We start from the raw sequence: 15,926 nt of genomic DNA on the forward strand, positions 1-15,926 counted from the left end.
CCACAGAGCTGAAATATTTGACGAAAGATGGCAGTCTATTTTAAAAAGAAGCTTCTATAATGGAAAACTGTACTTTAATTCTCACAGGCAGTGAGAAAACCCTTCACTGTCCGTGTGAGAGCTGTGATCTATATGAGAGGGAAAACACAGAATTCTGAAAATGTGACCTGTTATATTTGCTAGAGAAACATTTTTGGCTTGAAAAAGAACATCCATATTTTTTGATTCCTAGTAATTTACTAGTGGGAAGTACAAAATAAGAATTGAATATAAGAAATTTAAGTTGTGTTACAAGTAATGCTTTAGGCTTCCAGTTTGAAGGTAACCTGCTCCTTTGTTGACACACATTTTTATCATTGGCTGTTGAACTCATTAAAATAGCACATAGAACTGATTGTATTTATTCCAGGGTTATTGTTCATAAAGCAGTGGTCAACAGCAGGGACTTAGATGACCAACAGACTCAATAAGCCTCAGCACCACCACTCATTAGCTGTATGGCCTGGTCAAGTTACTGAACTTCTCTGAGCCTTAGTTTCCTCATCTCAGAAGAGCCCTTCTTGGGAAAGGGAAGGCAACAAGGTAGGCAAAATGTTTGAATAGCTCTCACTAAACCTCAGCCATTATGTTAGGTAACTGTATTGCATGGAGCCCTCTGTTGAGGATCCATGGGAGAAATTTTTCTCAGCCGGTAGTACTAGGGACAATTGTTTTGTCGTTGTTGTTGTTGTTGTTTTTCTGAAAAATAAGGCCAAAATAAAACCTCAGGAATCATGTAACTAGTGTGTTGCATTCTTTGTGTTGGTTAGTAGGAAGCTCAGGACCTGCCTTTAGGCATGCATTTTATTGTATTTTTATTTATTTATTTATTTTTGAGACAAGTTCTTGCTCTGTCACCCAGGCTAGAGTGCAGTGGCACAATCATGGCCCACTGTAACCTCTACTACGCCAGATTCAAGCAATCCTCCCACCTCAGCCTCCAAGTAGCTGGGACCACTGGTGCACAACCGCACGCCTGGCTAATTTTTTTCTGTATTTTTTTTGTAGAGACAGGCTTTTGCCATGTTGCCTAGGCTGGTCTTGAACTCCTGGACTCTAGCAATCCACCCACCTTGGCCTCCCAACATGCTGGGATTATAGACATGAGCCACCATGCCCAGCCTAGACATGCATTTTAAAACCATAAATTATCTATGGCTTCATCTTATTTTTCTTAACATTATTTTCCCTTTTCCCTAATTTTTGCTAAACTGTTTTTCTTGTGTTGTATAAGGATTTTGAAGTCTCTCATAAATTTCTTGGCATTTATAATATTAATGCATATAGTTTTTGTTTGTGTGTTTGTTTGTTTTCCGAGACAGAGTCTTACTCTGTCACCCAGGCTGGAATGCGGTGGCGCGATCTCAGCTCACTGCCAGCTCCACCTCCCAAGTTCATGCCATTCTCCTGCCTCAGCTTCCCAAGTAGCTGGGACTACAGGAGCATGCCACCACGCCCGGCTAATTTTTTTTTTTTTTTTTTTTTTTTTTGGTATTTTTAGTAGAGATGGGGTTTCACCATGTTAGCCAGGATGGTCTCGATTTCCTGACCTCATGATCCGCCCACCTCAGCCTCCCAAAGTGCTGGGATTACAGGCGTGAGCCACCGCGCCCGGCCCTAATGCATATAGTTTTTTTAAAATCACTCTGGTAGTCTCAAATTAGAAGAGCTTGTATCTGAAAGACTTGCTTATACATTGCTTGACAGAAACTTATAAATGTATTGTTTTCATACAAGCAACATCATAAAGAGTAATTAGGTTCGTGCCAGCCCATAAACATCAATCTAACAGTGTAACCGCAGTACTTATTCCAATATAGAGCCACTGTTTATATTCTGGGTCTCTGGAAAATGTGATCAGGGTATCAGTGGGGTTCATTAACGACATTTTCTCCTAACTCAGCCCTGGACAAGTTCCCAAGACCCTCACTTGAAGTTGTTACTCCCCTTACTCCCCACACCAGCTCCTGCTATGAGGGTGGGGCTGAGACTGTGTTAAGGAAGGAACTCTGGCAGGTGGAATGAGGGGAGTAAGAGGCTTCCAGAGTCTGAGGCTCTGACTGTAAGTGGGAGAGAAAAGGTAGGAAATTCCTTGGATTCAGTTAGTGCATACCAGTCTGGCTATGCCAATTGTCAAAATACTGACATTTTCCCACTCTGGTAGGAAAATAGCCACTGCCCTGAGCCCCTAACTGCTCACCCACCCCTGTTGCTACTGGACACCCTCTCCCCTCAGTGCAACATCTAAATGGGTAGTTGCTAATGCAGCGGGCGCAGGCACCTCCTGCTTGGGCACCTCAGCCAGCCTCCAGTTAAACTGGTCAGTTCTGGAGGTGACTGCCCGCTGAATGAGAGAGATCACAGTGCAGAGGAGTGGCAGGCCCACAGATCTCTGGATATTTTGGAAATAGTTGGAAGAAGCTCCACCGGAAGAGAGGAACAGGTGACGATAAGCCACCAGCAGTGGCCTTGGGGATTATTTGTTAGTCATTCTGGAATGTTGGAATTTGCGCCCTACACTTAGTACAAAGAAAAGCCTTTTTACTTTCCTGCAATTGATCTAGTATCCCTCCAAAATCCTACTCTCTGGGTAAGAGGTGAAGACTACATTTAGTCAAATATGGTCAATTCAAACTTATCCAACAATATAAAGAGACAATGTTTCGCAGGTAACATAGTCTCTTCCAAGATGAAATTATCTCTTTTGGATTTTTAGTTTATCTCCTTTTCTTCCCCAAGATGACACATGAGATGACACATGTCCTGGTGATGGGAAAGTGGAGGATGGGGTATTGGAGAGTGCTGAGGGCCCACGTACTGCCCTTTGAGTCTCCTGATGCTGCCTCAGGCTGGGGGCTCTGGCTTCAGATGCAGACATCATCATGGTCTGCTTGCCAGGAGGTCCTCCCGGCTGACTAAGCATCCTGTTGTCCCCTGCTGTGACAGGGACACAGTAGAGCTCTGGGGTCTGGTCCTGATGCCTATTCATCCTCTGACTTGCATGGTCCTCGCTGTAGCCTTGGGCACAGGTTATTTTTGCCCTGGCCTTGGTAACCCACCCTAGCAAGCTTCCCAGAAATAGCTTCTCCAGAATGACTAACAAATAATCCCCAAGGGCATGCAGGCACTTCTACGTCCCTTCTACACCACACAGAGTCACCCAAGAAAGGTAACTCAGCCTGTCTCTGCCTGGCCTTGGCAACCCTGGGTTGTGCCAGGGCACACTGCTGAGAGGTTTTCTTCCAGGAAGCCACACAAAACGTGGGGGCAAGAGCCCTTCTGCACTTAGCTTTTCCCTCTACTCATCTAACACAGCTCCCCTCTTCTGGACTCCAGAGTACCCTTGAATGTTCCTGGATTCAAAGAGTAGCCCACCTTTCTCCTGACTTGCTGAGACTACTTTGTATACAGCTGTGGTCCTGTTTCTAGTCCCGGCTCTCGGTATGTTAACCAGTGGAGATGATCTGAAATTGTTACCCTCTCTCCACAAGGTTTAGTTTTGAAGACAAATGTCTCAACTAAGTAGGTGAAAAAAAAGCAATGTGACTCTTTGAGAGTCACCTCAGTCTCTTTGATGACAGGAATTCTCACCTTCTCCCTCCCTGGGGAATGACCTCATGGTTCCATCTCTGAGTCATCTGAAGCAGCAGATGCCTTTGTATTTTCACATCTTTAAATTATCTCATCTTTTGGAAAAATGTAAAGTTAGCTTGCAAATTTTATTATGACTTCCACCAGTAACTTCTGTAAATAGAGTAAGGACATATTGAAAAATGAAGACTGATTTAGAACTATTTTATATGATCATTTGTTTTGATATGGGCGCACTTCTGACCCACAGTGTACTTGAAATGATTTTCTCCTACACTGTGGAGTGCTCGTTTTCTAGGAGATAAACATGTAAATATACAAATGGAATGTAATCGGATTCACTGCAGAGTAACTTTTTTCATGTAAACAAACGACTTCCAAAGAAAGAATAGGAAACATTTCCTCTTCATCTGTACTTCTCTTTCTGTGCCCAGATGTAGATGGTGCTTATTTCACAATCTAAGGAAACTGTGAAAAATTGAAATCTCTATCTCAATGAGATTGTGGTTCACTTTTTAAAAATATAGTAGCATTAAATAAATTATTCTGATATTGTTGTATGTGTTTTGTAATGCTTCTAACAATTAACAGAAGGCTGTATTTGATATGTCTTATGTGAATAAAAGTCTGCTTAAGGAAATAATTGACATAGAAATAACAAACAGTTTATAATCAATTGCATATAATCATCTCAATGAAGTATGCTGTTGTTATAAAGGCAATTCTATTGAATCAGCTCTACCTCACATAGATTATACAAATGAACAACAATTTGGAAATGGTAAGAAAGACAGTCAATAGAGAGGTTTTCATTATCATTTTCCTTAATTGCCTTAATTTAAACTGGTCTCACTTTCATTAATATTCCCTTTTAAAAAAATTGCTAAAATTTAAAAAGCCACAGGCCCCGAGTAACAAAAATAATAGTTAAATTTTCTGCACGGTAAAGTGGTTTTAAAAATCATTTAATTTTAAATAATGCTTTCTAATGACCATAAAGTGCTGAGCACCATGAGCTCTGTATGCTGAAGACATAGTTCTTGCTTCTAGTTTATAATCTATGCCTTTTTTTTTTGTCAAAGGACCCTTGTTTCTGCTATGTGATTCCCTTGTTCTTCCTTCTTCACTACTGAGATAGCACAAAAACTAAGCATGCAAAATAACTGGTAAGGTATGGAAAAAGGAAGTTGGCTGAGAAACAAGAAGAAATGACATTTCATTCTCAAATGGGCAAATTTTTTTTTTTTTTTTATACTTTAAGTTCTAGGGTACATGTGCATAACGTGCAGGTTTGTTACATATGTATATATGTGCCATGTTGGTGTGCTGCACCCATCAACTCGTCAGCACCCATCAATTCATCATTTATATCAGGTATAACTCCCCAATGCAATCCTCCCCCCTCCCCATGATAGGCCCCATTGTGTGATGTTCCCCTTCCCCAGTCCAAGTGATCTCATTGTTCAGTTCCCACCTATGAGTGAGAACATGCGGTGTTTGGTTTTCTTTTCTTGTGATAGTTTGCTAAGAATGATGGTTTCCAGCTGCATCCATGTCCCTACAAAGGACGCAAACTCATCCCTTTTTATGGCTGCATAGTATTCCATGGTGTATATGTGCCACATTTTCTTAATCCAGTCTGTCACTGATGGACATTTGGGTTGATTCCAAGTCTTTGCTATTGTGAATAGTGCCGCAATAAACATACGTGTGCATGTGTCTTTGTAGTAGCATAATTTATAATCCTTTGGGTATATACCCAGTAGTGGGATGGCTGGGTCATATGGTACATCTAGTTCTAGATCCTTGAGGAATTGCCATACTATTTTCCATAATGGTTGAACTAGTTTACAATCCCACCAACAGTGTAAAAGTGTTCCTATTTCTCCACATCCTCTCCAACACCTGTTGTTTCCTGATTTTTTAATGATTGCCATTCTAACTGGTGTGAGATGGTATCTCATTGTGGTTTTGATTTGCATTTCTCTGATGGCGAGTGATGATGAGCATTTTTTCATGTGTCTGTTGGCTGTATGAATGTCTTCTTTTGAGAAATGTCTGTTCGTATCCTTTGCCCACTTTTTGATGGGGTTGTTTGTTTTTTTCCTGTATATTTGTTTGAGTTCTTTGTAGATTCTGGAAATTAGCCCTTTGTCAGATGAGTAGATTGCAAAAATTTTCTCCCATTCTGTAGGTTGCCTGTTCACTCTGATGGTAGTTTCTTTTGCTGTGCAGAAGCTCTTTAGTTTAATTAGATCCCATTTGTCAATTTTGGCTTTTGCTGCCATTGCTTTTGGTGTTTTAGACATGAAGTCCTTGCCCATGCCTATGTCCTGAATGGTACCACCTAGATATTCTTCTAGGGTTTTTATGGTATTAGGTCTAACATTTAAGTCTCTAATCCATCTTGAATTAATCTTTGTATAAGGAGTAAGGAAAGGATCCAGTTTCAGCTTTCTACTTATGGCTAGCCAATTTTCCCAGCACCATTTATTAAATAGGGAATCCTTTCCCCATTTCTTGTTTTTGTCAGGTTTGTCAAAGATCAGATGGTTGTAGATGTGTGGCATTATTTCTGAGGGCTCCGTTCTGTTCCATTGGTCTATATCTCTCTTTCGGTACCAGTACCATGCTGTTTTGGTTACTGTAGCCTTGTAGTATAGTTTGAAGTCAGGTAGCGTGACGCCTCCGGCTTTGTCCTTTTGACTTAGGATTGTCTTGGCAATGCGGGCTCTTTTTTGGTTCCATATGAACTTTAAAGCAGTTTTTTCCAATTCGGTGAAGAAACTCATTGGTAGCTTGATGGGGATGGCATTGAATCTATAAATAACCTTGGGCAGTATGGCCATTTTCACGATATTGATTCTTCCTATCCATGAGCATGGTATGTTCTTCCATTTGTTTGTGTCCTCTTTGATTTCACTGAGCAGTGGTTTGTAGTTCTCCTTGAAGAGGTCCTTTACATCCCTTGTAAGTTGGATTCCTAGGTATTTGATTCTCTTTGAAGCAATTGTGAATGGAAGTTCATTCCTGATTTGGCTCTCTGCTTGTCTGTTACTGGTGTATAAGAATGCTTGTGATTTTTGCACATTAATTTTGTATCCTGAGACTTTGCTGAAGTTGCTTATCAGCTTAAGAAGATTTTGGGCTGAGACGATGGGGTTTTCTAAATATACAATCATGTCATCTGCAAACAGGGACAATTTGACTTCTTCTTTTCCTAACTGAATACCCTTGATTTCTTTCTCTTGCCTGATTGCCCTAGCCAGAACTTCCAACACTATGTTGAATAGGAGTGGTGAGAGAGGGCATCCCTGTCTTGTGCCAGTTTTCAAAGGGAATTTTTCCAGTTTTTGCCCATTCAATATGATATTAGCTGTGGGTTTGTCATAAATAGCTCTTATTATTTTGAGGTACGTTCCATCAATACCGAATTTGTTGAGCGTTTTTAGCATGAAGGGCTGTTGAATTTTGTCAAAAGCCTTTTCTGCATCTATTGAGATAATCATGTGGTTCTTGTCTTTGGTTCTGTTGATATGCTGGATTACGTTGATTGATTTGCGAATGTTGAACCAGCCTTGCATCCCAGGGATGAAGCCCACTTGATCATGGTGGATAAGCTTTTTGATGTGCTGCTGAATCCGGTTTGCCAGTATTTTATTGAGGATTTTTGCATCGATGTTCATCAGGGAGATTGGTCTAAAATTCTCTTTTTTTGTTGTGTCTCTGCCAGGCTTTGGTATCAGGATGATGTTGGCCTCATAAAATGAGTTAGGGAGGATTCCCTCTTTTTCTATTGATTGGAATAGTTTCAGAAGGAATGGTACCAGCTCCTCCTTGTACCTCTGGTAGAATTCAGCTGTGAATCCATCTGGTCCTGGGCTTTTTTTGGTGGGTAGGCTATTAATTGTTGCCTCAATTTCGGAGCCTGCTATTGGTCTATTCAGGGATTCAACTTCTTCCTGGTTTAGTCTTGGGAGAGTGTAAGTGTCCAGGAAATTATCCATCAAATGGGCAAATTTTAATTTAGAAGGATCATCTAAACAATTCCACTTGTAAACTGGCTGTTGTTGGGATTATTTCTTTTAGCATCAAGAATGCAAGATAAAAACTTCTCTGGGGAATCGGAATCTAGGCTTCTGGAATTAAACTTCCGGAATTGAATGCATTTTTATTATGTAGATATTAATTGTCATGGAATTTGTTTGCAAAAATGATTTGCATTTCTCCAAATAAAAACATTCCCCACAAAGCATGATTATGGAACATGGGAACTGTAATTACCATGCTCTTGTGGCTCAATAAAATATTGAGCTCTTTTGCTGAGCATCATTATGATTCATGGGTAACGTATTTTCACCATCGTAAGAACACTTGCAGAATTAGGCTAGAATTACCCCATTGACTGCTATTAACCAAAGCTCCAGGATCCAGTGCCAAAAATAAATCCTTGTATTAATAGACCTCAACAGTTGTACAAAGCAGGCTTTCAAACACCAGTTTCTGGAAACTAAATATTAGTTGCTGTAACAAAGGGCCTATCATGCTTAGATATCCAGCCCAGACTAGTTATATAGACAGATTTCCTTTTAATAATATGATGTTTACAGAAGTAGCATAATGACACTACTGATAACATTTTTTTCTCTGTTTAAACTTTTTTTTTGGTAAAGAGACTCTAGTTTTATAAATATTATCCTATTCACACCCCAAATACCCAGACATTTTACAAAGCAGTAATAGCATTTGAACAAATCCTGAAAAGATACAATAATTGCATTTCATGCACTCTGGATCACTGACAAAATCAGAAGTGAACTCTGGGATCTCTCTGACTCTTGATGTGAGCAGTTCTCTTTTTCAAAGCAATCTCAGATGTCATTGTTTTATAACTAAATAATGAATCACTTTTATGAGTGTCACATGGCATGAATATCTTTTCTTTTTTTTTTTTTTTTTGAGACAGTGTCTCGCTCAGTCTCCCAGGCTGAAGTGCAGCTGTGTGATCTCAGCTCACTACAACCTCCACCTTCCAGATTGAAGCGATTCTCCTGCTTCAGCCTCCTAAGTAGCTGGGATTATAGGCATGCACCACCACACCCAGCTAATTTTTGTATTTTTAGTAGAGACAGGGTTTCTCCATATTGGCCAGGCTGGTCTCCAACTCCTGACCTCAGGTGATCTGCACATCTTGGCCTCCCAAACTGCTGGGATTACAGGTGTGAACCACCGTGCCTAGCCGTCCTTTTTTAAAGTGGTGATAAGTATATATAACATAAAATTTACCATCTTAATCATTTTTAGGTGTGCAGTTCAGTAGTAAACACATTCACATTTTACACAGCAGGATATCCAGAACTCTTTTTATCTTGCAAAACTGAAACTCTATGCTGATTGAACAACAGCTCCCTTTTCCCTCTCCCCACCAGGCCCTGGCAACTGCCATTTTACTTTCTATAAGCTCTACAAATTTGACCACCGTAGGTACCCCCATATAAGTGAATCATACAATATCTGTCCTTTTGTCCCTGGCTTGTTTCAGCTAGCATAATGTCATCAAGGTTCATTCATGCAGTACCATGTGTCAGAATTCCTTTCCTTTTTGAGGCCAAATAAAATTCTATTGTGTGTATATACCACATTTTATCCATTCATTAATCCATGGGTGGACATTTGTGTTGCTTCTACGTCTTGACTACTGTGAATAATGCTGCTATGAACGTGAGACATGAGTGCGTAGACATTTCTTTGAGATCCTGCTTTTAATTCTTTAGGGTATATACTCAGGAGCAGAATTTCTGGATCATTTTTTAAAGTTTTAATTTTTAAAAATTCCATTTTTTCATTTTTGAGGAACTGCCATACTGTTTTCCACAGGAGTGGCATCATTTTATTTTTTATTTTTATTTTTTGCAGGGATGTTGCTAACATTTATTTCTCTGGATTATCTTTTTTTTTTTTTGTATGTGTTTCTGTCACATATATTTTATAGATACATAAAAGGTAGCAATTACATATAGTAAGTAATAAGTAAATGTCTGTTGAACCAGGATTGGGGGAAATACCCCAAAAGCCCTCCTTTTAGTCCTTTGTCAATTTTCCAGGTTTTTTTTTTTTTTTATATACTTTAAGTTCTAGGATACATGTGCATAACGTGCAGGTTTGTTACATATGTATACTTGAGGAGTGGCATCATTTTATATTCCTGCCAGCAATGCACAAGTGTTCCAATTTCTCCACATCCTCACCAACACTTGTTATTTTCTGTTGTTGTTGTTTTTAATGATAGCTATTGCGTTGTGTATAAGGGGGTATCTTGTTGTGGTTTTGATTTACACTTCCCTAATGGTTAGTGATGTGGGGCATCTTTTCACGTGCTCATTAGCCATTTGTATCTCTTCTTCGGAGAAACAGCTTTCAAGCCCTTTGCCCATTTTAAGATCAGCTTGCATTGTTGGCAAAACCTGAGTCCTGTCCTCTTGCTCTCCTCCCGGACAGCATGAGCTTCACCACTCATTCCACCTTCTCCACCAAATATGGGTCCCTGGGCTCTGCCCAGCCACTCAGCTACGGCGCCCAACCGATCAGAACAGCGGCCAGTGTCTGTGAAGGCGCAGAGGGCTCTGGTTCCCGGATCTCCGTGTCCTGCTCCACCAGCTTCCGGGACGGCTTGGGGTCCGGTGGCCTGGCCACAGGGATGGGTGGGGGTCTGGCAGGAATGAGGGGGGACACCCAGAATGAGAAGAAGACCATGCAAAGCCTGAACCACTGCCTGGCCTTCCACGTGGACAGGGTGAGGAGCGTGGAGACTAAGAATTGGAGGCTGGAGAACAAAATCTGGGAGCACCTGGAGAATAACGGACCCCAGGTCAGAGGCTGGGGACATTACTTCAAGACCATTGAGGACCTGAGGGTTCAGATCTTTGCAAATACTGTGGACGATTCTTGCATCGTTCTGCAGATTGACAATGCTCATCTTCCTGCTGAAGTCAGGTATTAGACAGAGCTGGCCATGTGCCAGTCTGTGGAAAGCAACATCCATGGGCTCTGCAAGGTCATAAATGATACCAATGTCACTTGGCTGCAGCTGGAGACAGAGATTGAGGCTTTCAAGGAGGAGTTGCTCTTCATGAAGAAGGACATGAAGAGAAAGTAAAAAGCCTACAAGCTCAGATTGCCAGCTCTGGGTTGACTGTGGAGGTAGATGCCCCCAAATCTCAGGACCTCAACAAGATCATGGCAGACAACCAGGCCCAATACAATGAGCTGTCTCAAAAGAACCGAGAGGAACTAGACAAGTACTGGTCCCAGCAGACTGAGAAGAGCACCACAGTGGTCACTGCACAGTCCTCCAAGATCAGAGCTGCTGAGATGACGTTCACGGGGCTGAGATGTACAGTCCAGTCCTTGGAGATTGACCTGGACTCGATGAGAAATCTGAAGGTCAGCTTGAAGAACAGCCTGAGGGAGGTGGAGGCCCGCTACACTATGCAGCTCGACAGGGTCCTGCTACACCTGGAGGTGGTCCTGCTGCATCCCAGGCAGAGGGGCAGTATCAGGCCCAGGAGTATGAGATCGCCACCTACCATGGCCAGTTGGATGACGGGGAGGACTTCAATCTTGGTGATGCCCTGGACAACAGCAACTTCATGCAAACCATCCAAAAGATCACCACCTGCAAGATAGTGGACAGCAAAGTGGTGTCTGAGATCAATGACATGAAAGTTCGGAGACATTAAGCCAGCAGAAGCTCCCTTTTGGGAGCAGGAGGCCCATAAAAACTTCAGAGGTCAAAAATAAAAAATAAAATCAAGTTGCCTGCCTTTTTGTTGTTGTTGAATTGCAGAAGTTCTTTGTATATTCTGGATATTAACCCTTTATCAGATAAATGATTTGCAAATATTTTTTCCCATTCTATAGGCAGGATTGAAGCCTGGGTGAGAGAATGAGACCTTGGATATAAAAAAAAAAAAAAATAACTGGACATGGTGGCACATGCCTGTGGTCTCAGCTACTCAGGAGGCTGAGGTGGAAGACTGCTTAGGCCTGGGAGGTCAAGGCTGCAGTGAGTCATGATGACACCACTGCATTCCATACTGGGCAACAGAACAACACCTGTCTCACCAAAAAAGAAAAAAAAACGTTTAGTCTTGCCCAAGACCAGAAAGACTCCAAGTTTATCTTCAAGAAACTGAAAGCTACTTGAAAGCATCAATCATTGAGCCTTTTTCTAAGCTGGTTGTTTATACCTTTGAGGGATGACTTAGGATCAACAGCACTAAAGTTGGCAAAATAGAATTTGAGTTAGCTGCAAAATATCCTGCATCAGTCATCAGTGCTAAATTTATTGCTGTGTCCATGTATAAAATGGCTCAATGCCTGAGGAGCTCCTTTAAGATTAAGGAGATATGTGTTGTCATCTTTAACCATGAAAACATTTCCAGTGCCCTTCATTCCTTTGAGTAGATCCAGATTTCTATGTGGTATCATTTTCTTTTGGTTGAAGGAATTTCTTTAATATTTCATGTAATGCATGTCTGCTTGTGGGGAATTCTTTCAGTTTTTATCTGTCTGAAAAAAATACCAATTTTTCCTTTATATTTTCACTTGGTGTGGAAGTCTAAATTGACAGGATTTTTCCCCAGTACTTTAAAGGTATTGTTTGGCTGGGCTTACGCCTGTTATGCTAGCATTTTGGAAGGCTGAGGCAGGAGGATCACTTTGATTTCAAGAGTTCAAGACCAGCCTAGGCAACAGAGCAAGACCCTGTATCTTAAAAAAAATAAAATAAAATTTTAAATTAGCTGAACGTGCTGGTGTGTGCCTGTTGTCTTAGCTACTTGGGAGGCTGAGCTGGGAGGATCACTTGAGTCCAAAATGTCGAGGCTTCAGTGAACCATGATTGCATCATTGCACTCCAGCCTGGGCAATGGAGTGAGACCTTGTCTCAAAAATTAAAAAATAAAAAACAAAATAAACGTATAATTCCACTGTTTCTTGCTTCATTGTTTCTAGCTAGATGTCTGCTGCTATCATTCTTATCTTTGGCTCACTGTATATAATGTGTTTTTTTATTCCTCTAGCTGCTTTTAAGGTTTTAAAAATTTATCACTGGCGTTAGGCAATTTGATTATAATATGCACTGTTTAGTTTTTTTGTGTGTGCTTCTCGTGTCTGGGGCTCACTGAACTTCTTGGTTCTGTGGGTTTATGGTTCTCCTCGATTTAAAAAAAAAATATTTGGCCATTCCTGTATCAAGTAATTTTTATTCCTCCTTTCTCCTTTAGGGACTTCAATTACACATATTTAGCTCAGTTGAAGTTATCTCACAGCTAGCTAATGTCATCTTCTTTGTAAAAAAACTTTTGGCTGGACACAGTGGCTCATGCCTATAATCCCAGCACTCTGGGAGGCTGGGGGGGGGGGGTGGATCACCTGAGGTTGGGAGTTCGAGACCAGCCTGACCAACATGGAGAGGAAACCCCGTCTCTACTAAAAATACAAAATTAGCTGAGTGTGGTGGCACATGCCTGTAATCCCAGCTACTCCGGAGGCTGAGGCAGGAGAATCGCTTGAACCCAGGAGGCAGAGGTTGCAGTGAGCCAAGATCGCGCCACCACACTCCAGCTTGGGCAACAAGAGTGAAACTCCGTCTGGGGGAAAAAAAAAAAAAACCAAAAACAACTTTTTTCTCTCATATATATTTTTACATACTTTCCTTAAAAAAGCGTTTCTATCTTAAATGTGGTACCAAATGTGCAAAACAGAACATCACCCTTACTTGCTCTGGTGATATGAAGAAAGCATTCAAACTATAGCATAGGCGTCTGTATATAAGGTGGAGCTGGGAAGGGTAATGGTTAAAAGCATGGGCTCTGGAGCCAGGCTAGATGGCTCACATCCTGGTTCTTTCACTTACTAGCTCTGCAATCTTAGCCTCTTTCTGCTTAGGTACTCATCTCTAATATGAAGATGGTATTAGTACCTGCCTCTTAAAATTATGGCAAGGATCTCAGTTTATACCTATAAAGAACTTTGAATTGTGACTGATGCATGGTAGACACTCAGTAATCATTAGCTATTGTTACTGCATTTTACAACTACCTTAGCAGGAAGCCCAGATTAACTGAACTAGACTCTCCAGAGAAGGGGTCTGGGATCTGTATTTTTAACAAGTATTCTAGCTAATTCTTATATTCATGCAACTTTAGAAATGCTGACCCAAATAATATTGCTAAAGATTGAATCAAACAAATTAAGGAGCTCTCCCTCTCTGTAGAAGTCTTTTCTCACCTGCACTGCAAGAAAAGAAAAATCATCCGAGTTTTCACTGTATGCAGTAGCTGTGCCACAGCCTTTGAGACATACAGGAAATCACTGTTGCAAATACTTTCCTTTCTTTGAAAGCAACAAAATAAGTAACAAATTATCAAGAAACACTAAGTTCAATAGGTAAGATAGAAAATCATGTGTTCACAAAGAACTTTCCTTAATCACCACCCCCTGAAAACAGCTGTTCTATGAATCCCAAATAATAAAAGGAAGGATAGAGGGCATTACTTCTAGGATCCTCTCCCCACCCTTCCCCACAGCCCTCAGCAGCCTCCCAGTAAGTCTGGAGATATATATACAGTTGACATTCCTTGTCACCAACACTTAATCAGTAATCAAATTGTTATGACACACCAAACATTTCACATGCACCATCTTATATTATCTTTATAATAATCCTCTGAGGTAGCCACTATCATTTGCTTCATTCTAGAAACAGAAACTGAAGCTCAAGAGGTCAAGATCCTAGTAGAGGCACAGCCAGAATTTGAACCCAGGCCTATTTGTCTTGAAATTTAGGTGTGTAGGCCAGGCGCGGTGGCTCAAGCCTGTAATCCCAGCACTTTGGGAGGCCGAGACAGGTGGATCACGAGGTCAGTAGATCGAGACCATCCTGGTCTACACAGTGAAACCCCGTCTCTACTAAAAATACAAAAAACTAGCCGGGCGAGATGTCGGGCGCCTGTAGTCCCAGCTACTCGGGAGGCTGAGGCAGGAGAATGGCGTAAACCTGGGAGGCGGAGCTTGCAGTGAGCCGAGATCGTGCCACTGCACTCCAGCCTGGGCGACAGAGCGAGACTCCGCCTCAAAAAAATAAATAAATAAATAAAATAAAATAAAAAATAAAAATAAATTTAGGTGTGTAACCACTATTCTATTCTACCACTTCCAATGGTATGGTACTCAGTCAACCACACTCATTTTACCCCACAAGGTAAGCAGTTTGCTTGGGTTTCTAAGACAGTGCATAGCTTGGCCTTTATTAAAACTTCTCAAATAATAAGTTTCAACCAATTGGTATTCCAGTCTTTTCTAAATCTGGTCCGAATACCTCATCCCAACGTTTCCACTCCTCGTTACTGTGAACTTTGTTGCCCTATTCTGCACACAGACCTTGCACAATCTTGACTCTGGGCCCTGCTTCCTCTCAGTTTCTCTGGTAAGCTTTCCCTCTTTCTCACCCAAGTTCCACCCTTCCTTCATGCCTTAGCTCCAATTCTACTCACTATGAAAGCTTCTCTGAGTATCTCAGTAATTTCTCTTATCACTTTATTATACTTACAGCTTCAATCTACAAGATGCACCCCTTAATGAAATATTATTTTGTACTGATCTTTTATTGTTGTCACATGTTATTCTTAATTTCCCAATTAGAATGTATTGGAAATGTGGCAATGTAGAATGTAAGGAAAAGGTTCGTGTCTTATACTGCTGGAATATCCTCCCCATAAAAATGCATACATCCAAAAGTACTTATTGGTGTAGGTCTGTGCTGGGCATTAGGGATAAGCCTGTAAAAGTCTTTGCAAAGGAACAAGACAGAAGGTTATTTTTGCCTCCTTCAATGATATGGCACATAATAGGTACTAAAAATAATTAATTAGATTAAGTTTGGGGATATAGCATATAAAAAGAACCACAGAATTTCAGAACTAGAAGAGATCTCAGACCAGGGATTTTCACTAGGGATGAGGTGCCTCCTCGCGTATTTTAGAAACCTAGGGAGGGTTGGGAGACAGAGGCGGGCGGATCACGAGGTCAGGAGATGGAAACCATCCTGGCTAACACGGTGAAACCCCATCTCTACTAAAAACACAAAAAATTAGCTGGGCGTGGTGGCGGGCGCCTGTAGTCCCAGCTACTCAGGAGGCTGAGGCAGGAGAATGGCGTGAACCCGGGAAGTGGAGCTTGCAGTGAGCCAAGATCGCGCCACTGCACTCCAGCCTGGGTGACAGAGCGAGACA

The 15,926-nt window shown here is 41.3% G+C and overlaps 1 protein-coding gene across 1 annotated transcript in view; it reads right to left on the reverse strand.

Moving 5' to 3' along the window:
* Positions 1-9,579: 9,579 nt before the first annotated feature.
* LOC111543495 overlaps positions 9,580-15,926 on the reverse strand; it is a 24,322-nt gene continuing 17,975 nt past the window's right edge. The window contains exon 2 of the mRNA XM_031935234.1: positions 9,580-11,305. Coding sequence (XP_031791094.1) covers positions 10,001-10,672 — 672 coding nt within the window. The 5' untranslated portion in view covers positions 10,673-11,305 and the 3' untranslated portion in view covers positions 9,580-10,000. The remainder of the gene's footprint in view (positions 11,306-15,926) is intronic.

The sequence above is a fragment of the Piliocolobus tephrosceles genome, chromosome 2, assembly GCF_002776525.5.
Source record: "Piliocolobus tephrosceles isolate RC106 chromosome 2, ASM277652v3, whole genome shotgun sequence".
NCBI classification, from domain to species: domain Eukaryota; kingdom Metazoa; phylum Chordata; class Mammalia; order Primates; family Cercopithecidae; genus Piliocolobus; species Piliocolobus tephrosceles.